We start from the raw sequence: 22,504 nt of genomic DNA, 5'->3' as shown, positions 1-22,504 counted from the left end.
AGATTTTTTACATTAAACCAAGTGACACATTTCATTGCACATACATATCTGACGGACCAGATACAGAGTATGAGACCAGGTTCTATGCAGAGCTGCATGACTTAATGACCACGACTGACTTGAACGACACATGGGCAGCAGGCCTAGTGAGATTGAGTGAAGGACAAATGAATCTCTATTGTGTTCCATGGGCCACGCCCCACATATCACTACCTAACACACTGGAATTATTTGACCAAAATGACAACACACAAACAAAGGCCATACGTATGACCCTCCTCCCAGCGGAAGAATTAGAATTGGCAAAAGTTCCGCAAGCTCTGTTGGTTAAGGGAAAGAATGATGTGGGCCTCATTAAAAGATGTGTGCATCGTTCCCAAATCTGATTACAGACCCAAACAACACCAATACACATTGAAACCTGAAGCCATGAAAGGCATCAGGTCCGTTTTCCAATTACTACGAGAGGCTGGCGTGATAGTGCCATGCAAAACCTCACCAGTAAGAACTCCCAGTTTTCCCAGTTAAGAAGCCAGGGTGAGAGGAATGGAGGTTTGTTCAGGATTTGCAAGCTGTCAAGTGGCAGCACACCCTAGATCCCCAGAAGTCCCAAATCCTTACACCATTCTCTCTCAGGTTCCCCCAGACAGCTAGTGGTTCAGTGTAGTGGATCTGGCCAATGCATTTTTCTTTTTTTAGCATTCCAGTTCATCCAGATAGCCAATCTGGTTTGCCTTTTCAAAAATAATAATAAAAATACACATTCACTAGATTATGTCAAGGTTACTGTGAATCACCCACCAGTTACAATGCTGCACTACGTGTGAGATTAGAAACATTTAAACTTCGAGAGGGAACAGCTTTAGTTCAAAATACGAATGATCTCTTAGTTTGTGCTCCAAGCAGAGACCTTTGCAGACAGGCCAAAGTGGCACTGCTAAATTATTTAGCAGAGGAAGGCCACAAGGCATCCAAATCAAAGTTCCAATACTGCAGAGAGAAAGTAAACTTCTTAGGACACGTTATCTCACAACAAACCATACTGAAGCTTCCCAAACTGCGAACTAAGAAACAACTGTTATCATTTCTTGGCATGTGTTCATATTGTTGCACCTTTATTCTCTCCTATGCAGAGAGCCAGGGGCCCCTCAGATAACTGATTCCCACCAAAGGATCCAGCACTTCAACATTTGAGTTGACTCCCGAGGGGGAGGCAGCTATTCAGCTCAGGCAGCTGAGCTAGTAGCCCTCACCAAGGCCAAATTGGCCAAAGGGAAAACAGTGAATATCTGGACAGACTCCAGATATGATTGGGGAGTAGTGCACGATTTTGGCGCCATATAGAAAGACCGAGATTTCCTAACTAGTTCTGGCAGCAAAATTAAGAACCACAAACTAGTAGCGCAACTACTAGATGCTGTCCAGCTACCAGCGCAAGTAGCAATCATTAAATGTGCAGCGCACACCTCATCCCAAGATGAGGCAGCGAGAGGTGATGCTTTTACAGATGCCACTGCAAAAGCCACAGCGCATGCGATGCCTAACTTACAAGCCACCCAACAAGAACATGCATCCACCCCAATAACTACAATTGATATCCAACAAATGGCCTCCTCAGAGGAGAAGGCCCAGTGGAAACGGGCGGGCTGTGTTAAAACAGAAGGCGTATGGATACACCCTGATACTACTAGACCTTGCCTACCAAAGGCTTACATGCGAGGCCTAGTTAAGATTGCTCATGGGAGGAGTCACATGAGCAAAGGGGGAATAGACCAGGTATCACTACTTATACTCAAAATTTTTGTTCAAAATATTTGATCTGTGCATAGAACTCCACTAGAAGAGACACCAACACAATACCAGCCCCATCAGGACACCTGCCAGCAACAGAACCGTTTCAAAATTGGCAAATAGACTTTGTGGAATTAACACCATCTGAAGGAAAGAAGTTCCTTCTAGTATGTGTATGCATGTTCAGAAGTGGGTGGAAGCTTTTCCAACAGGGAAACAGGACAGTAATGCGGTTTCTAAGGTGTTCCTGAGAGAGATCATTCCCCGGTGGGGTCTGCCACAGAGAATTTCCAGTGATAACGGGGCACCCTTTGTCCACGCAGGACTTCAAAATCAGACTAAATATGTAGGTATAGACATGCGCAAGCATTACAGCTACCACCCTGCAGGCGCAGTGCAAAGAGCAAACAGCACAATAAAAGCAGGTCTTGTCAAGACCAGCCAGGAAACAGGGATGTCCTGGACAAAATGTTTGCCATTAGTGGCAGTGTAGGACCAGACCACAAGCTAAGACAGAGCTATCAGCATTTGAAATTGTCTTTGGCAGGCCTCCCAACACAGGTCTCAGACCCCCAGAGCTGGAGATGCACCTGTTGAATGAAGAACTAATTCAAAAGTTTGTCTTTGTACAAGTCTATGTACTGTGTCTAAGCAGGTGAAAGCAGTGTTGCTAGAACCAGCAGACCATCTGCTCCACACCTTCATTCCTGGCGACTGGGTTGCAGAACCAGATGATTCCTAAAGCTTTCTGAAAGAATGACTACTGTTGCATGAAGATTATGTTGAATGATTAAGAGAATCAAAGGGGGAGAATGTGAAGGAAATATTGATTATATTCATGTGTGATTCATGTTAATCATGTCCATGCAGACACTATAGCATGGTCTGTGTTGAAAGTACTGCTTAGTAGTTAACTGTAATCATATTGAAGATGTTTTTCTGTAAGACTGAAGTTTTCTGTGCAGCAGCAGAGTTAGTGATAATATTGCTTATCTGTTTCTAAGCACCCAAGGTTGAATCCTAGGGAAACTGATAACTGCTCCTGGGAAGCAGGCATCCTTAGTTTTTTCTACACACACACTTTGACTATAAGAATCTGGACTGAGAGAGACAGTTCAGAGTTACTGCATGAAGCGTAAGCTTCACATCATACTTTTATACTTTTATATTTTGTAACTCTCTTGCTATCAAATAAATACTGCTTAATATATTATAAGACCTCGAATTCTGTGCCATCAATTCCACCACACTATTAAAATAACTGACAAACCAACCACACAGACCTGATGGTCAGAGGGCCCTGGTGACACAGCAGGACAGTGAGAGACTGGGCCTCCAACTTGTAGTCAGTCAGGTTCAGACACTGGACCCTCCAGAGTCTCAGGAGAGAAGCCAAGCTGCTCAGGACCCTGGACAACGCCCCCTCTGGCTGCTGTGTGCTGGTGTGGATGAGTGAAAGTTCCTCAACAGTGACTGGAGCAGGAGATCTCACTGTCCTCAGTGTTCGTACCATCTTCACCACCACAGCACCACTCACACTGGACAACAACAAACACCATTTACACCGTTTACTCTTAGTAATTTAACAAAGTCCTGCAATAATAAATGTAATCTGCCTCAGAGTAAACTAAATTACTTAGAATATAATAATTCAATAATATAATATAATGCCACATGCCTGAGTGTGCGCAGGTGTGTGAGGTGTGTGAACAGAAGCCTGACTCCTCTGAGAGAGATGGCTCGTGGGTTTAGAGTGAGGTTGAGTGTGGACGCTGAGAGACCCAGCACTCTCCCCACAGCCCTGCAGCTGGGAGTGGACAACTGTCCTCCCAGAGAGAGGGTGAAGTCCAGGGCCTGGAGCAGAGGAGACACCTGTCCTGCCTGATCTCTGGACTGGAGCTCTTTACACAGAGACGGGATGTACGGATCAGCACCACTGCAACAGCAAACAAAAACACTTACAGTTAAGTAAGGAAACACATTTACATTCTGTACACAGATCAGTGAGTGTTAAAAGATGGAATGTTGAACCTAAGAGTCATTCATTAATATTTAATATTTATGTAAATTAGACATAAAATATTCACTTTAAATATTCTGATGCTATTCTGAAATGTCAAGTGCAGACCTGAGCTGGGAGATGTAGGGCAGACACTGAAGGAAACTCCTCACTTCACTCTCTTCATCTGACCAGCCTCTCAGCTTTACTGGTTTCTTCACTGTGTGGAGTTTCAGCACTTCTAGGAAGAGGGAGGTCTTTCTCTTTGAGAGGTTTATTTTCCAGACTGCAGGAGCTGACTGGTAAACTGGCTGTAATGCTGTAAGGACACTCCTGCCTGTTTGAGTCTCATAGTTCTTCACATGTGAGTACAGATCCAGCAGGAAATCAGACTGATCAATAATACCATCATAATCTTCAACTACAGGAAAGTTTGTGTAGCTGCACACAGATGTCAGCAGCTTAGTGAAACTCTCTCTTGTAGCTGTATCACACTCTGCTGCTGTAACAATCAGCTTCAGCAGAAACTCCACTGCAGATCTTCTCTGTTCTTCATCATCAAGAACATCATAATTAAATCTGTTGGAATAGAGTTAACAGAAAACACAGAATTATTAGATACAATCAGTAAAAATCAGTAGACATAACAGATTAATTTGTATAGTTTGCTGTAAACGGACCATTTCCAGTACAGTAACACCACCACTAGTCTGAACGCTGGTTCATGTCTCCTCTAAACACACAGACCTGCTTGCATGTGTTTGTGGGTAATGAGAGACACAGCATAACAGACCAAAGAAACCTTGAGTGTTTGATATTCTCATGTTATAATGTAGAAATAACACAAAGAATTCACAAGAACCATATAGAATTTCACATGACTATATGACTCCTATTATATATGTTTCACTTTGTCTCCTCTTGCACACACTAGTAATTTTGTCTTCTGATCATACAGATCCTTTTCTATCATGTAGGTAACTGAACCCTATAAGTCCATGTGCCCTTTACCCCCACTGTAACGGCCCACTGCTCTAAGATGACTGCTGTGTGGCCACGCCCCCTCATCATAGGCTGGTTACGTCTCACCTGTTCCTCGTCAACCTGCATCGTTACTGTGTTATTCACTGTTTGTGTTTGACTTTTACTGAATTTCCCACTCATGGGATCAATAAAGTTTGTCATTGTCATTTTCTTTCTTATTAAACGTCTTTGTGAACACTGGTTTGTGTCGGTGTTCTGTCTCTCACTTTCGACACTACACAGTGTCACATATTTGAAGTTAAAAAAGTGAATATTTTGTGCTACTCATTATTTTAACCAATCCAGTATTGTTTTACATCCACATTAGTTTTTATTGCAGCCCAATCACATTTGCCAGTGTTGCATGATCCCTGTCTGTGTTCATGAGATCTCACTCATGATCATTTGAAGACTTTGAGGTTTTGGGATCCTTCATAAATCATTATTTTCCTGCTTATTTCCAGCCACTTCTTTGGCTTTACATTTATATTATGTAAAATATGATTCTTTTATATCACAATATTAAGAAATGGGACTAGTGCCAATTCCCCCTCTCCATCTCCAGAATACTGAAGCTGTTGTGAATTCCACTGATTACTTTGCCTACATAAGCCAGAGGGACAAAGCAGATCCTTGTGAAGTGTTGTTGACTCTTTTGTGAAAGTGTACCAAGCCGTTTATCTACTTCTCTCATTATTGTTCTGTGTTTTGACCTGTTACCTCCTGTTTTTGCCTCCTATCTCATCCGTTTCTACCTGTCTGTTATTTCTGTAGCTCTTCTGGTTTAGACCCTGGACTGGTCTGTAGTTGTTTGTCTTTTGTCCTTTATTAAACCCTTTATACCTGCTAATGGATCAACACTCTGAGTCCACGACATTACAGTGTGTCAATTTATAACATTTTCCTTCATTTGGAAAGATGAGTTTTATGATGTAACACAGAGCTGATCTCAAGTTCAAACCATAAGCTTCACTGAGGGTTACTCTACCAAACAGTTAAGCATGCAAAGTATGTACACAATTTTTTTCTTATTCAATTTACACAAGTCAACAAATACATTGTTCTGGAAAGCTGAATTGCATAATTCTGTTTTTAGATTGGGTTTAAATAGTACAGAACTATAAAAGGCCACCTATAACCAACACAAGCTATCTGTCAAATCCTGTAAGAATGTGTAAATATGGCCATTGGTCAAACTCATACCAACGGCAAATCAAGTTAAAGCATTAGTGACCTACACTTACAGCATTAGTGACCTACACATACAGCATTAGAGACCTACACATACAGCATTAGAGACCTACACTAAAGTCAAAGTACAAAGTAGCCATAAAGGTAGCCAGAACTAACGAACCAAGACACACTAACGCTAGCCAGATTCATCCTTCATGACAAACATTACGATAACACTGGGTTCTTATTGGTTAATAATGATGGGAAAATGCTACTTTAGCTTGCTTACTACTTTTAGTATCAATAGTAGCGTAGTAAGTGCTAATTTTCTTCCTTTAAGTTGTTTCAAATTTAATCAAAGTAGCTACATTAGGGGCCTACACATACAGCATTAGGGACCTACACTTACAGCATTAGGGACCTACACTTACAGCATTAGGGACCTACACTTACAACTAGGGGTGCACGATATGACGATATAAAATCGTGAATGGCGATAACGAGTGGAGAATTGCAGGCGATCTACCAAATTAGAGAAACCGTATAGATCGCCTTTGCCAATCAGCGCAATGACTTTTTTATGCTGGTTCCCACCGATGCGTCAGACGTGGGGCGTAGAACTGACCAATCACAGCGAACTGTGCGTCTTCCACGCCTCCATGTTGTGTTTGTAAAAACTAAAAACTGCGTGGACAACGATGGCTGAAAGCCAAACCAAGGAGCTGGTAAAGAAGAGGAAATCCACCTCTGTAATCTGAAATTGATTCGGATTTTCTTTCACTGACCAAGACCAAACTACAGCGATATGTAAAGTGTACAAAGAACACGTGAATACGTCCGATGCCAGTACAACATATTCATTCAATCACTTGACATGTAGGCATCCCAAGTAAAGTGCCGAAAGTGAAACTATGCGGGCAGCAGGGGCAGCCGCCTCACACGTGACCATAGCGCGCAACTCCGCCACACATCGCGCGAACGATGTGTGGTAGTATAAAGAAATACCCCTCAAAAACGGGAAGGAACATTTACTTGACGAATTTCAATGTTGCTTTGTGTTTCAGGTTTGAAAAGTGCTGGAATATAGGCTAAGTAGCCTACTTGAAAATGCTTGAAATTGAAACTACTTCGTTTCACAACAAATATCTGTCTGACTGAACAGTTCTCTCGTATTACGTTAACAAATACGAGCCTCTTGTAATTCCAGGACGAAACATGAGAGAACGTGAAGACGTTAAGATTGGGAGTTTTGAAAATAAACAACCATTAAATTATGTGATAAAAAGCAAATTATATCGAGTCATTTCGACTATATGTATAAATATTTAACTTTAAGATTAACGTGCTGGGAAATATTTAGTGCAATAGTGCACTTTAACAGTGTAAGGAACTGCGTGACGCAGAGCAGGGAGGCGGACACAAACGCTGAGGAGAGCGAGATTTATTGAATGGAATTCCAAAGGCAGAGTCGTAATACCGGGCAGGGGTCATAACAGGTAGGCAGTCTGAACAATATAAACGGGCATGGTGGCACAAAGAACAAAACAAGGCAGGGGAAACAAAGACTAGGCTGACTAAACAGAAACAGTTAAATCCACTAGAGCACGAACGAAGCAAGAGAACAAACAGGTAAGTAGCACAAATTAACCGATACCGACATGGGAGACACGGGGACTATAAATACATTGAACTAGACTAGAAACAGGCAGGGTTGCCAGGTCCTACAAAAATATCCCGCACAAAGTCAGTGTAAAACCCGCCTTTCAGCAGCCTAAACTAGCCCAAAGCCCAAAGTAGTTTGGGGGGGGGGGGGGGGGGGGGGGGGGCAGGGCGGCGAGTGTAAGTTGTCAACAGGGGCGGGGGGTGGGGAGTGTTTAAAAAGGAGACAAATTAAGTATTATATCGCGATCGATTCTTTGTGTTGACTTGTAACCCCCGTGGTGGCCCAACTCAAATGCAGCCCAAAGAACCGCACCCTGCGAACCCAGAATTTTTACCCGCGGCTGGATTTTCAAACAAGCCCAATTTGGCGTGAAAACCGTGAACCTGGCAACTATGGAAACTACGCCTGTGTTGAAAAAAAAAATCGATTTTCAGATTCAGAATCGATTCGCATATGATGATCTGATTATCGATTCGTACGTCCAAAGATCGATTTTTTTGTGAACTTTTACCCCCGCCTCAATTCACGCAGGCGTGCTCGGTCTAACTAACTGTAAAACGACTTGGCGTCGGACAGTGCCGGTAACGACGATAGTCAAATCGGCAATCTAAAAACAGAAGGACAGTTTATCCAGTGTCAGTGACTATTCACAGTTAGTCCATGTCACTGACAGTTTACCCAGTGTTTTTACAGTTTAAAAAAAGTTTAAAATGTTCTTGTAACGTTGGGCGCAAGGCGATGGACGAGACAGAATCCTTTGCACTTTCCAAATCGTTACGTTTATTACATTTACCGAAGCGCAGACAGCGCACATAAAACACGTTTACATAGAACATGTGTGACTCAAACAACGACGAACACAGGACGCTGCGCGAGCGCAAATTAAATAGACAAACCACATCAACCCCACGTGATTACGAGACGAGCCACAGGTGAGGACTATCACAAGACGCACCCGCACCCACTGAGATACACCGACGTAGACGATTAGACGCAGACGACTTTAACACGCCCAAAACGGAGAGGTCGGGGACCGTAACGTGAGAGTTCTGTTCTTATATTCTCACTTTAAAGAAAAATACACGTTTACATTTTATACTTTCAGTTTATTAAGTGTGAGCACTTTTAAAATAAAAATGCATTTGGTAGCAACAGCTTTTGGGTGAATTCTTAATTATTTCAATCACAATAATAATGCACTGGTTAGTGTCCCAGTAGGAGCCCACTGTTGCAGATATAGACACCTCAAAGATGTCCTCTGTTTATTGTCCTGGATTACCTTTCTTGAAGGTAAATTTATGATGACCCTTTTCACCAGTCTTCCAGCCATCAGTAACTACCAACTACCAGTAACTATTTGCTGATTAATATCGATATAATACTAGTTTTAACATGTTGCTTCTGTACACAGTCAGGAAACAGCTCAAATACATTTTTAATAACACTAAACCCCGAATTGGATCGAATTGGATCGAATCGATTAAATCGGATTAAATCGAAAAAAATCGATTCTTAATCTTCAGAATCGGATCGATTCTTGGAATTTGAATCAATACCCAGCCCTAATGGAAACAGGTGAAGACAATAACGACATGGGCGTGGCAAACGTGGGGAAACCATAGAAAGCCCTACGTGACAAACAGTGTCAAGTGTGTGGTTTACAGTTTTTGTTTACAATGTTTGCACATGGAAATTGTAATATCATTCATTTAAATCTGCTTACAGGGGTGATAGTGGGAAAAATTCCTGAGCCTGAACTTTTTCTGAGTGGGGGTGGGGGTGTGGAGTGTAAGTGTACCATATTTAGAATATTTAATAATTAATCTTTAAATTAAATAATAATAAATAAGTCAGGTAATCATTATAGTGAAATAAAAAACTAATTTCTATTAATATTCTGAGAAAATGCTGTAACCTAAAGATTTAGATTAGACACAATATGTTAAAAACAGGCATGATTAATTATTTATTCATTACTGTTAGCAAATTATAGGATACCAGACAACTCAAAGAAATTATGCAAATAAAGTTTAAAAGAATTACAAGTATTATGATTATAGTTAGTTTTTATATATAAAATGTAATAAATTTAATAAATATTTTGTGTTGGTTTATTAGGACATACATTTTGTGCTTTTGTTCATGTATTACACCTTACGCCGTAAGGCGGCCAGGATGAACCAGATCGTCTGACCACCTGTACCGGCTCAAAAAAAAAAAAAAAAAACACTCTTATATTTCCGATAAAAATTTAACTTAATCAGAATAAATATAAAATACTGAATTTATCTTGTATCTACCTCTGAAGCTCTTCCGATGTCTGAAATACAGGCGGTCCCCGGGTTACGACGTTGATCCGTCGTAAATCGATTTTCGGTGTAAATCGGAACATACGTACATACTGTACGTAAATAACATACTATACGCAGTTATCCTATCCTAAAGCTAGCCTTTTGGCAAATACCTTTATCCATAGCTGCGTTTAACTAATCCTGACGCCGCACACACCAAACATCAAGTTCCGTTTACAACGCAGAACCACTTAGGCTCAAACGAGGCTTTATACAGTAAATGGGAGATGTGTAGTAACCATGAAAAATCGTAACTTGGGAACCTCGTAAGGATCATAAGGATCATATTTCGGCCTCAAAACAGATAGCATGCGCGCGTGTGTGGTTTATCATTATGATTTGACGGATTTTTCCCCCCCTCAAATTTTTTTTTTCTCGCGGACATGTCGGTACGCCGGAATTCCGGCGTGGCGCCTGAAAACTATCAGGCCTGTGCTTAAAAAGAAAGCTTTGTAGCCCCAAATTTTTTTTACATTTTTTTTGGATGGAAGATCGTGATAAAAAAATCGAAATCGTGATATTATGAAAAAAATCGTGATACTATTTTTTTCCCATATCGCCCACCCCTACTTACAACATTAGTGACCTACACTTACGGCGTCAGGGACCTACACTTACGGCGTCAGGGACCTACACTTACGGCGTCAGGGACCTACACTTACGGCATTAGGGACCTACACTTACAGTATTAGCTCAAAGCTTATACTGTAAGAGTTACACAAACAGTTAAAACATGCAAAGTATATACTGTACACAATTTTGTTTCTCATTCAATTTAAGTCAACAAATGCACTTGTAGACAGCAGAATATTTTTAAGGCTGGTTAAATGGTACAGAGTAACAAAAGCATAACCAACACAAGCTGTCTGATCATTGCTCAAATATATACACACTAACTACACATCAAGATTTCATTCACCCATCTAACCTGTAGTATATACTGAGCACACTCAGTGAGACATGAACTCACAAAATCAAAGACCATGACCAAACTCTCAACCTTGAAGGAAAAAAAAACTAATTTTAAACATTATACCTGTAGTACATATAAAAACATCTCACTCACCTGAGCTGGGAGATGTAGGGCAGACACTGAAGGAAACTCCTCACTTCACTCTCTTCATCTGACCAGCCTCTCAGCTCTACTGGTTTCTTCACTGTGTGGAGTTTCAGCACTTCTAGGAAGAGGGAGGTCTTTCTCTCTGAGAGGTTTATGCACCAATCTGGAATGTGGTATAGAAACATTCACCGTTTTAAAGACTAAAGTGGTGAATTTATCATCTTTCACCATACTACTATCAGATGTTAAATTAGGAAAGCTCACTAGTCACTTTTGCCAAGTATTATTTAAATTTCAGTGAATGGAATTCTAATATTTCTCTAAAATTGAATCATCATCAAGAGGTACCAATTAAACTCACTGTGTACAGGGATCTCTGCTTCCTCACTGGGTCTGCTGGTGTCTTCCTCCACATAGACAGCAGAGACTCTGACTCTGTAGCAGGTGCTGTAGGGTGAAGTTATGGTGCATTCACACTCAGGTCCCTCTGTTAGAATGGACTGCCAGTCCTCCAGACCAGCTTCCATATACTCCACCATGTGGTGGAGCACAGGGGAGTCTCCACCAGCCTTCCTCCAGGAAACAGTCAGAGACTTCTGAGTCTGTCTCATAACTGTAGGCTGTCCAGGTCTGGATCTAGGAAGCGTCTGGTACTCTGTGATTCTGCTGTAGTTACTCATGCTGTTATAGTCCATTACAGCATATCTGAGCTGATACCGTGTATCTGGTGTGAGATCCATAATTACACAGTTTTCTCCAGTATAACACATGATTTTCCATTTCATATCAACAACGTTTCTGCAGCTCACTGCTCTGAACTCCACTCTGTACTGATTAGGCACCTGGGACTCTGATCTCTGCAGCCTCACGGTAACATTAGTCTGTTTTATATGGAGTATTTCTGGGAGCTCTGGTCTCATCTCCAGATTCACATTGTAACTCACAATATTACCACACTGGTAAAGATACAGAGAAGATCCTGGAAACTGTGGCTCAGGAACAACTACAGAGATGAACTTTGTGTGGTCTGGATCTTCATGTGTCTCTTTAGTGCACATAAAAGAATGAAGATCAGAGAGGATTTTCTGACTGGTATCAGGAAGCCTGAAGGGTAAATGTGTCTGTTGTGTGTTCACTGTGTTCACTAAACCAATGTGCCGTTTCAGAGCTAAGAGAAATGGATCTTCACCCTGTAGTGAGGTGAAAGTGAAACACAACACTGTGTCCTGGGAGTCCTGTAAGATGGACATCAACTCCTTCTGTGATTTCACACTGATCTTTTTATCTATGCATTCTTTTAACGCTGTCATTTCAGCACGTTTGTTTAGGAGCCATTGTTGGATGTTCTCTGTACTGAATGGTGATTGGCTGTTCCACTTCAGAAGATCTCTCAAACCCCTCCCCTCTTCTTCTCTTCTCTCTCGTGTGGTCTTAATGCAGGAAGCCATTGCTCTCTGAAATGCTGATTGGTACTTCTGCAGAAGAGAAGAAATCTCAGAAAGAGATTCCTTCACAGCTGGAAACCTCGTAATGACACCAAGACTGGAATAAATGGATATCATATCCTGACAAATGCCAAGATGGCACTTCAGAGTTTCCAGAACTTTCTCTGCTTTGACCAGTATGTCTTCACTTAATTCTCCAGCTACACAAGCAGATGTTTGGTCCAGATTCTTCAGAGGGTAGAGCCAGACTTTCAGAGGAACTATGTTCTCACCTTGTGACCCTAAGAGGTTTTGTAAAGAGCTGTACTGTTTTATTGCTGTATCAAAACTCACATGAATTTTAATATCGCCTGGATCAGTATAAACAGCACAATCAAAATAGCATTTTTCTTGCTGAATACCATCATGATCAGAAAGTAGTTCAGCTGCACTATGGGAAATGAAGTTTCTCTTGACTACATCATTTAGTGCAGGACTTCTCTTCCTGCTTTTACTTTTGTCGTCAAAGACAAAAAACGCCTGGGCTCCATAGAGCACAGCCACGACCACATGTGTAGCTGTGTTCTGATTGGTCGGTGAGAGAGGAGCTGCACTCTGCAGCAGTGTGTGACTGAGCATGTCCAGTCTGGTGGAGGTTCTGTAGTGCAGAGTGACTCTGTCCTGCAGCTGGGACTGAGTGGGGTGATTCACAAAGGCAGAAGCTCCAGACACCTCCACCAGTCCTGCTACAACACTGGCTCTCAGAGGAGGGGTCAGGTCCAGAGCTCTGAGTCTCTCCTGTAGGGAGTCTCCCTCTAACATCCTCACATCTGTGTGGGGTCGAGATACAGACACTCTCATAGAGGACAGAGTGTCTTCATCCCACAGAAAGACATCTAAAATATAAAATAATTTAATAAAATAAAATTTTATTTTATTTTACCAAAATAAAAAAACATTAATGTAATCTGAATAAAGAGCAAACATGATGATGGACATCACAACACTGTAGAATTATCTAACTGTGCAGGACATAAAGATACACAATTAACTAATCAGTGTACTTTTTAAATTGCAAGTATACTTCGATGGTGCTAACTTAGCCCATCTGAAACTGATTTGTATTGTATTGATGGTAAACAGTATTGAGTATGTTGTGAACATTTGTGATACATTTCTTCTTGATGCATCAAGATTCAACCTTTGTAATAATATAAACAATACAGCACATTAGAAATGTGAAGCATTTTATTCCAAAATACACTGCATTTAATATACAATAAATTACAAAGCCTATATTAAGATTTTATATAAACACAATGACATTGGACAATAAATGGAAACTTAACCACAAAAATAAACGTTTTGTACCTGAACTGATAGAATCAGTGTGACAGTCATATAACATCCCAAGATCCAAACGACGTCCAAGTGCAGATACTTCTACAAGACCTGAAGATTTTTAACAGGTTAATTGTGCTACAGTACATAATTACTGTGCAGAAAATCACTGAAATGTTAGTATTATAACACACCTTGTTCAATTCCTCTGTAGAGTAACTTTGACAGGTAAGTCAGTTCTGTATCAGCTCTCTGCAGGTTCTTAGAGGACAAATCAGAACATTCATGCATTTAAAACACTGGGACTGTACTGGTATGGATAAGGTCTCCAGTTAAACACAGTTATCAGCTCTGATTAGGCAGAGTGAACTTACCTCAACTGTTGTTCTCATCTCTTCGATTTCCTTTAGGAGATGTTTCATCTCCGTCTCCATCTTGTTCTCTTCTAATAGATTAAATGGGATCATCTGATGTTCTTTTACTGATGTGTTGATCTGCCACATAAAAAGTGATTTATTTGAGATTATTCTAGATTATTTTATGTGCAAAATCATTTTAAAATGTTTTGTTTCTAATGTCTGTGTAATGTAGGTTTAGACTGCTTGTGAGTGTCCATATTGTATAACTCACCTCTACAGTAGGAGGTTCATTTTTGCTCACCACTGTATCGTGCTCCTTGTGTTCCTCCATCATACACATAAAACATATGAAGGTCTGGTCAGTTCTGCAGAAGACCTCCAGGACTCTATGGTGCAGCTTGCAGAGTGTCTTCTCCAGGTCTCCAGTCACCTCCACCAGTCTGTGTCTCTGCAGGGCTGCTACTGTGTAGTGCTGCCTCACGTGGGTTTCACAGTAAGACGCAGTGCAGGTCAGACAGGACTTCACCGCTCTGAGCTTCCTCCCAGTGCAGAAGTCACAGACCACGTCTCCAGGTCCAGCGTAGCATTGAGCAGGAAGAGCAGGACTGAACCCAGCCTGCTGTAGCTTCTCCACCACTTTAGCCAGTGCTAAGTTTGTGTTTAGTGCAGGACGAGTGTTAAATCTCTTCCTACACTGAGGGCAGGAGTAGCTTCCTGCCTGGGTTGGTTTCTTCCAGTAGGTCTGGATGCAGGTCTTGCAGTAACTGTGTCCACAGGGGATGGAGACTGGCTCCTTCAGCACATCTGTACACACCGAACACCTGAAGTGATCCTCCGTCAGCAGACTGGCTGACAACTCACTGTGGTTAATGAAAACATAATAATCAGTCACCACAACTCACTGTGTTTAATATGACTATAATAATTACTCTGCACAAATTAGAATTTTTGAAACTGGAGTAAACGGAGTAAAATCCATGTTGGTACTTGATGTCAGGAGAGAACGTTTCATCTCTGTGTGTATTGGGTGCAGCCATAAACGCTTCAGTTTTCAAGGACTGACAGGGAGATGGTGACGTTTCACGTTTGATCCTAGAAGTAAATGTAACACTGTACTGCAATAACACGTAGAATTAAGAATACATATAGTAATGGAAATATTAGGAGCCCTGAAGGGATTATTATGGCAATTGTACATTTTATTCCCTGTAACAACAACTCAACTTGTTGACATACCATGAGCCCTCTCTCTCTCTACTGAATGTAACTGGTCGGTCTATGGACCGGTCACTGTTCCCAGAAAGGCAGGAAGGAGCTGGAGTTGGTCCATCCTGCTTCAAACTGTGTGATTAACACATTATCTTGTTAGAAACAATTCATGACTTTAGAATGACCAAAATTACATCAAATGTTTCTCTCATTTGTACCTCCAGTACAAATGAGTAACACATCATCTTATAATAGTTGGTATCAGCAACCAGGTACCAAACTCAAGATAATACCTAATCTGGAATGGCACATGAGCTCTGAACATGACATGTATATATTTCAAGTTAATGTAAAATCAGATATTGGACAAAAATCCTTACCTCATCACAGCTGTCTCTTTATTGAATGTAAGTGGTGGATCCATTGAATGATCAGTTTTCATAGAGGTGTATGATGGAGCCGGTGAACTCAGCCTGTCTTGGGTTACACTGACATTCACAGAACATGTTTAGGTTTTACTCTCCATTCAGGGATAATCAACAGTTTCCCATGTGCAAAATCACTAAACAAAACTGTTATGAAGGCAACAAACCTAAACGGTTCAGACCATTACCAATATAATTTTTTAAAAGTAGGCAGAGCTTATCAGCATCTGAGGGAGCACAAAATCTGGCTCATAGAAGAACCTAGAAGAACTGCTGGGATTAAGACCTAATTTCAAATTATATCATATTACCAAAACTCTGGGAAGAACCTCCTACAAACCGATGAAAACAGCGATTTTTTTTACTGCGCGCTTGCGATGACTGATTTCGCTTAGACAGCGCGACAGGAGACAAATGGCCGCGGCTCATTCATTATCATGCGGAAATATCCAAGTCCCTATAATTTGGGTCTAGATGTAAGAGGAGAAATGAGCCTTGCCAGACTCAGACTATGTAACACACATGCACTCAATGGGAGCTGGATTTTCACAAACACAAATCTGCATAGCGACAAAACTGTCTCATCCCTGCTTAATGCTACAGGAACTCTACTCCTAGTTTGGTTCTTTTCAAAAACAGACAAAGCCCCAGTACCCAGGAAAGGGCACAGTAGACCATGGATAACATATGACAACATGAACAATACATGATCTATACTTCAACTTAATGTAAAATCAGATATTGGACATAAATCCTTACCTCATCACAGCTGTCTCTTTATTGAATGTAAGTGGTGGATCCATTGAATGATCAGTTTCCATAGAGGTGCATGATGGAGCCGGTGAACTCAGCCTGTCTTGGGTTACACTGACATTCACAGAACATGTTTAGGTTTTACTCTCAATTCAGGGATAATCAACAGTTTCCCATGTGCAAAATCACCAACAAAACTGTTATGAAGGCAACAAACCTTAATGGGTCACACCATTACCAATATAATTTTAAAAAGTAGGCGGAGCTTATCAGCCCTTAAGAGCACAAAATCTGGCTCATAGAAGAACTGCTGGGACTAAGACCTAATTTGGGTCTAGATGTAAGAGGAGAGAGGAGTCTTGTCAGACTATGTAACATACATGCACTCAAGGGGAGCTGCATGATTTTCACAAACAGTACCAATTCAGCTCAACACCGTAGAAAACTAGAAATCTGCGTAGCGACAAAACTGTCTCATCCCTGCCTAATGCTACAGGAACTCTGCCCCTAGTTTGGTTCTAAGTCTGAACTAGATCACAATCACACAGATTAAGGTCTGCAGAAACATCTTAACATTAAAGTCAACTGTGTTTACCATCTGAACAAAGACACAATAAAAAAGACCCCAAAAATGCAAGTCTACAAAACAATGATCACACAGTAACCTAAATCATGGAAGGTAAGATTGTCTGAATGTGATGGTTCTGTTTACATCCTGAACACTTTTCAAAAACAGACAAAACCACAGTACCCAGACAAGGGCTCAGATAACCATGGATAATATATGACACCATGACTAATACATGATATATATTTCTAGTTAATGTAAAATTAGTGATCAGACATAAATCCTTACCTCATCACAGCTGTCTCTCTATTGAATGTAAGTGGTGGATCCATTGACTGATCACTTTTCATAGAGGTGCATGATGGAGCTGGTGAGGTCAGTCTGTCACTGGTGACCCTCAGATTCACAGAACAGTTTCAGGTTTTTCACTCCACTCAGTAAATCATCACTGCCAGTTAACTCCCATTGAATAAAAATACAGTAATAAAACTAAGACATTATTTTCCAATATTTAATTAACATATATTGTCACTGATAAAATAAACACACCTATTCTTGAACATAATGGGTAGGTCCACTGATTGATCAGGTAGGTCCATTGATTGATCAGATCTTACAGACATGCATGTTGGATGATGACGTTGTTTCTATCTTCATTCTGTGTGTGCAGAAACAAAACGTTTTCATATACACCTTTATAATGAAACAAATACAATGACAAAACTTGTATCACTGACTTGGCTAATTTGTTCACTAGTGTCTTGGCAGTTGTTCTGGTGTCTTCAGACACGTCTCTCACAAGTTTTCTTTCTAGGGTCTTCAGACACGTCTCTCACAGGTTTTCTTTCTAGGGTCGTCAGACACGTCTCTCACAGGTTTTCTTTCTAGGGTCGTCAGATGCATCTCACTAGTTTTCTTTTCTTTTTAGTTTTCATTAAAGCCTGCTGTTTAGATCATAAACAAGCAGAAACACAAATGCTTCTATCAAATGCTTCTAACACAAATATAGATAGATAGATAGTATAAGAAATGTACAAAGAGCAAGATTCAAGCCTGCTGTTTAGATCACAAACAAGCAGAAACACAAATGCTTCTATCAAATGCTTCTAACACAAATATAGAGATAGATAGATAGATAGTATAAGAAATGTACAAAGAGCAAGATTCAAGCCTGCTGTTTAGATCACAAACAAGCAGAAACACAAATGCTTCTATCAAATGCTTCTAACACAAATATAGATAGACAGATAGATAGATAGATAGATAGTATAAGAAATGTACAAAGAGCAAGATTCAAGCCTGCTGTTTAGATCACAAACAAGCAGAAACACAAATGCTTCTATCAAATGCTTCTAACACAAATATAGATAGATAGATAGTATAAGAAATGTACAAAGAGCAAGATTCAAGCCTGCTGTTTAGATCACAAACAAGCAGAAAAACAAATGCTTCTATCAAATGCTTCTAACACAAATATAGATAGATAGATAGATAGATAGATAGATAGATAGATAGATAGATAGATATTATAAGAAATGTACAAAGAGCAAGATTCAAGCCTGCTGTTTAGATCACAAACAAGCAGAAACACAAATGCTTCTATCAAATGCTTCTAACACAAATATAGATAGATAGATAGTATAAGAAATGTACAAAGAGGCAATGGCTGGCAATGCCCAGCCTCAGCTCATTGACTGCCTCTTGAGTGGTTTGGGTGTTGACAGCCATTTCCTTTAATATGCACTCCGCAAACTAAGGACAGTTTAGATAGATCAAAATGATAAGCCCATGGTTAGTATTGATAACTCGGGGCCCGGGGGGCTGCTACAACCGCCGCTAACTCTGCTCGGCTACCCGCCTGGGGGCTGCTACAACCGCTGCTAACTCTGCTCGGCTACCCGCCTGGGGGCTGCTACAACCGCCGCTAACTCTGCTCGGCTACCGGCCTGGGGGCTGCTACAACCGCCGCTAACTCTGCTCGGCTACCCGCCTGGGGGCTGCTACAACCGCCGCTAACTCTGCTCGGCTACCCGCCTGGGGGCTGCTACAACCGCCGCTAACTCTGCTCGGCTACCCGCCTGGGGGCTGCTACAACCGCTGCTAACTCTGCTCGGCTACCGGCCCGAGGGGCTGCTACAACCGCCGCTAACTCTGCTCGGCTACCGGCCTGGGGGCTGCTACAACCGCTGCTAACTCTGCTCGGCTACCCGCCTGGGGGCTGCTACAACCGCCGCTAACTCTGCTCGGCTACCCGCCTGGGGGCTGCTACAACCGCCGCTAACTCTGCTCGGCTACCCGCCTGGGGGCTGCTACAACCGCTGCTAACTCTGCTCGGCTACCCGCCTGGGGGCTGCTACAACCGCCGCTAACTCTGCTCGGCTACCGGCCTGGGGGCTGCTACAACCGCCGCTAACTCTGCTCGGCTACCCGCCTGGGGGCTGCTACAACCGCTGCTAACTCTGCTCGGCTGCCGGCCCGGGGGCTGCTACAACCACTGCTAACTTTGCTCGGCTACCCGCCTGGCTCAAAGCTTCTGTGTGGCTGCTTTGAGTTTGAATATGGGTCCAAAAAAGGTAGGCGTACCATCGCCTGAGGAGATTGATGACATAAAAAAGTCACTCGACTTCCTATCTGAGGAAATTTCTACTGTGAAACTGCAGCAGAAAGCCATCCTTGAGTTGGTAGAGGAGGTGAAAGTGCTTCGTCATCAGAGTATGGAGAAAGACAAGAAAATTACCTTCTTGGAGAACAGGGTCGCTGACCTGGAGCAATACACTCGGATGAATGACGTCATCATCTCTGGAATTAATATTAAACCCTGGTCATACGCTAGGGCAGTGACTGCTGACAGTGACGGTGATCCTATAATGGATGGTAATTCCACAGAACACCAAGTGGCTAAATTCTTGCAATCAAAAGGAATAGATCTGGACTGTGACAAGATTGAAGCTTGCCATACTTTGCCCAGAAAAAATACCAGTGACAAACCTGCAGTCATCATGAGATTTGTTAACAGAAAGGATAAGATTACACTACTAAAACAAGGGAGAAAATTAAAGGGGACAAACATCTTCATCAATGAGCACCTGACAAAGTACAATGCTGACATGGCTAAGAAAGCACGTTATCTCAAGAAGCAGAAAAGAATTCAACATACTTGGACTTCAAACTGTAAAATCTTTATCAAGCTGAATGGAACACCAGAAGAGGCTAAAGTGTTGATGGTGAAGAGAATTGAGGAACTGGATAAATATTAATGGAACTGGATTGTAAGGTAACTGAATCTGCAACATAATACAATAACATGACAGGTGCTGGAGAAAATATAACTCAGAGGATCACTGAACTGGATAACTTGGATCTGCAAACTTTTCAATACACTGATCACAATTCACTGAACAATGAACATGATATTGATCCAGATAATTACTTTTTTAATTCCATCAATAACAAATGTTGCTATTATACTGACGAACAGTATAATCAAATGAACAAAAACGGGAAATTATCTATTATACATATTAACAGTAGGAGTCTGTATGCAAATTTCTCAAGTATTAGGGATTACCTTAATCAATTCACACAACCATTCAATATCATTGCAATATCAGAATCATGGATTAATACTGAAAGAGGAGTGGATTTTGAGCTTGAAGGATATGATTTTGTACATAGGGATCGACACAACAAAGGAGGTGGGGGGGGTTGTAATATATGTGGATAAAAATTTAAGCTTTAGAATGTTGGACACAATGTCAACTGTTGTTGATGATTTACTGGAATGTATATCAATTGAAATGTATACAGAAAACAAGAAAAACCTAATAATTAGCTGTATATATCGAACACCTGGATCTAGTATTGAACTGTTTAAGGAATGGATGGAGGAAATATTTATTCAAAAGAGTAATAGAACATATTTTATTTGTGGAGATTTCAACATCGACCTGCTCAATCCTAGTAACCACAAAATGACAGAAGATTTCATTAACACTATATGTAGTATAAATCTGTATCCAAAAATCACCAGACCAACTAGAATAACTTCACACTCTGCCACTCTTATCGATAATATATTTACAAATGACATCACAAGCAACATAACAAGTGGATTGATAATCAGTGACATCAGTGACCATTTGCCTGTATTTATAATATACGAACAAGTATATAAAATTAATCAACTTAACAGAACAGAATATAGAAGGGTGAGAACAGAAAATATGCTAAATACATTTAAAAGTGATCTACTAGCACAAAATTGGGATAATATGTATAAATCAAATAATGTAAACGTGGCATGAGGAATTTTTAAGAATATTTAAAAAGTTATATGATAAAAACTGTCCTATAAAGAAATTTACCAAAAAATCCAATTACATTGGTCATCCCTGGATTACTAGAGGTTTACAAAATGCATGCAAAAAGAAAAATACATTATATAGAGGTTTTTTAAGAATGAGAACTAAAGAGTCAGAAAATAAATATAAAAAATATAAAAATAAATTAACTCGTATCTTAAGAATAGCTAAAAAAGAATATTATAATAAAATATTACAAAATAATAAAAATAATGTTAAAGGAATATGGAATATATTAAACACTGTAATAAAACATGGGCACAAACAAGTAAATTACCCAAAGTATTTTTCAATTAATAATAAAGATAATTATGATATGAATGAAGTAGTTGATAGTTTAAACAGTTTTTTTGTAAACATTGGACCTGAGTTTGCAGGACAAATTTCTGATTCAATAACTGCTATAGAACAAACAGAACCCTACATTGACAGAAATCTGAACTCAATGTTCCTCACAGCAGTTTCTGAGAATGAGGTAATAGATACAGTTTTTAAATGCACAAATAGAACATCTACAGATTGTGATGACATTGATATGTTCGTACTAAAAAAGGTTATCGAGGGAATTTCTAAACCCTTAACATACATTTCTAATTTATCATTTCAAACCGGTAAATTTCCAAATAAAATGAAAATAGCAAAAGTGGTACCTTTGTTTAAAACTGGCAACAAACACCTTTTCACAAACTACAGACCAGTCTCATTACTACCTCAGTTCTCCAAAATTTTAGAAAAACTCTTTAATAACCGTTTAGACCAATTCATTGATAAACACAAATTAATCACAGAGAGTCAGTATGGATTTAGAGTTAACCGATCAACAACACTGGCATTAATGGACTCAATTGAAGAAATTACTAACTCAATAGAACAAAAACAGTATACAGTTGGGGTATTCCTAGACCTAAAGAAAGCATTTGATACCATAAATCACAACATTTTAAATAAAAAGCTTGAGCGTTATGGGATCAGGGGAATTGTGTTGAGATGGGTGAAAAGTTATC

At 40.5% G+C, this 22,504-nt stretch overlaps 1 protein-coding gene and 1 long non-coding RNA gene across 22 annotated transcripts in view; one reads left to right on the top strand and one right to left on the bottom strand.

Moving 5' to 3' along the window:
• LOC143521529 (uncharacterized) overlaps nucleotides 1-22,504 on the bottom strand; it is a 34,465-nt gene that overhangs the window by 8,041 nt on the left and 3,920 nt on the right. Inside the window, exons 2-18 of one of the 21 annotated variants that reach the window (XM_077014471.1) lie at nucleotides 19,877-20,001; nucleotides 17,877-18,083; nucleotides 17,689-17,797; nucleotides 17,428-17,535; nucleotides 16,578-16,685; nucleotides 15,774-15,881; nucleotides 15,421-15,525; nucleotides 15,172-15,276; nucleotides 14,456-15,044; nucleotides 14,200-14,319; nucleotides 14,020-14,086; nucleotides 13,856-13,936; nucleotides 11,422-13,380; nucleotides 11,067-11,223; nucleotides 3,920-4,369; nucleotides 3,470-3,727; nucleotides 3,075-3,329 (exon numbers count right to left, since the gene is read on the bottom strand). In XM_077014471.1, the coding sequence (XP_076870586.1) occupies nucleotides 3,075-3,329; nucleotides 3,470-3,727; nucleotides 3,920-4,369; nucleotides 11,067-11,223; nucleotides 11,422-13,380; nucleotides 13,856-13,936; nucleotides 14,020-14,086; nucleotides 14,200-14,319; nucleotides 14,456-15,044; nucleotides 15,172-15,276; nucleotides 15,421-15,525; nucleotides 15,774-15,881; nucleotides 16,578-16,685; nucleotides 17,428-17,535; nucleotides 17,689-17,762 (4,544 nt within the window). In that variant the 5' untranslated portion in view covers nucleotides 17,763-17,797; nucleotides 17,877-18,083; nucleotides 19,877-20,001. The other 20 variants (XM_077014481.1, XM_077014516.1, XM_077014507.1 and 17 more) reach the window with 20 other exon arrangements.
• LOC143521604 (uncharacterized) overlaps nucleotides 20,326-22,504 on the top strand; it is a 14,744-nt gene continuing 12,565 nt past the window's right edge. The window contains exon 1 of the long non-coding RNA XR_013132801.1: nucleotides 20,326-20,413. This is a non-coding gene — a long non-coding RNA (uncharacterized LOC143521604). The remainder of the gene's footprint in view (nucleotides 20,414-22,504) is intronic.

The sequence above is a fragment of the Brachyhypopomus gauderio genome, chromosome 1, assembly GCF_052324685.1.
Source record: "Brachyhypopomus gauderio isolate BG-103 chromosome 1, BGAUD_0.2, whole genome shotgun sequence".
Lineage (NCBI taxonomy): Eukaryota > Metazoa > Chordata > Actinopteri > Gymnotiformes > Hypopomidae > Brachyhypopomus > Brachyhypopomus gauderio.
Note: the sequence above shows the minus strand (reverse complement) of the source record. Positions and strands in the feature narration are given on the sequence as shown.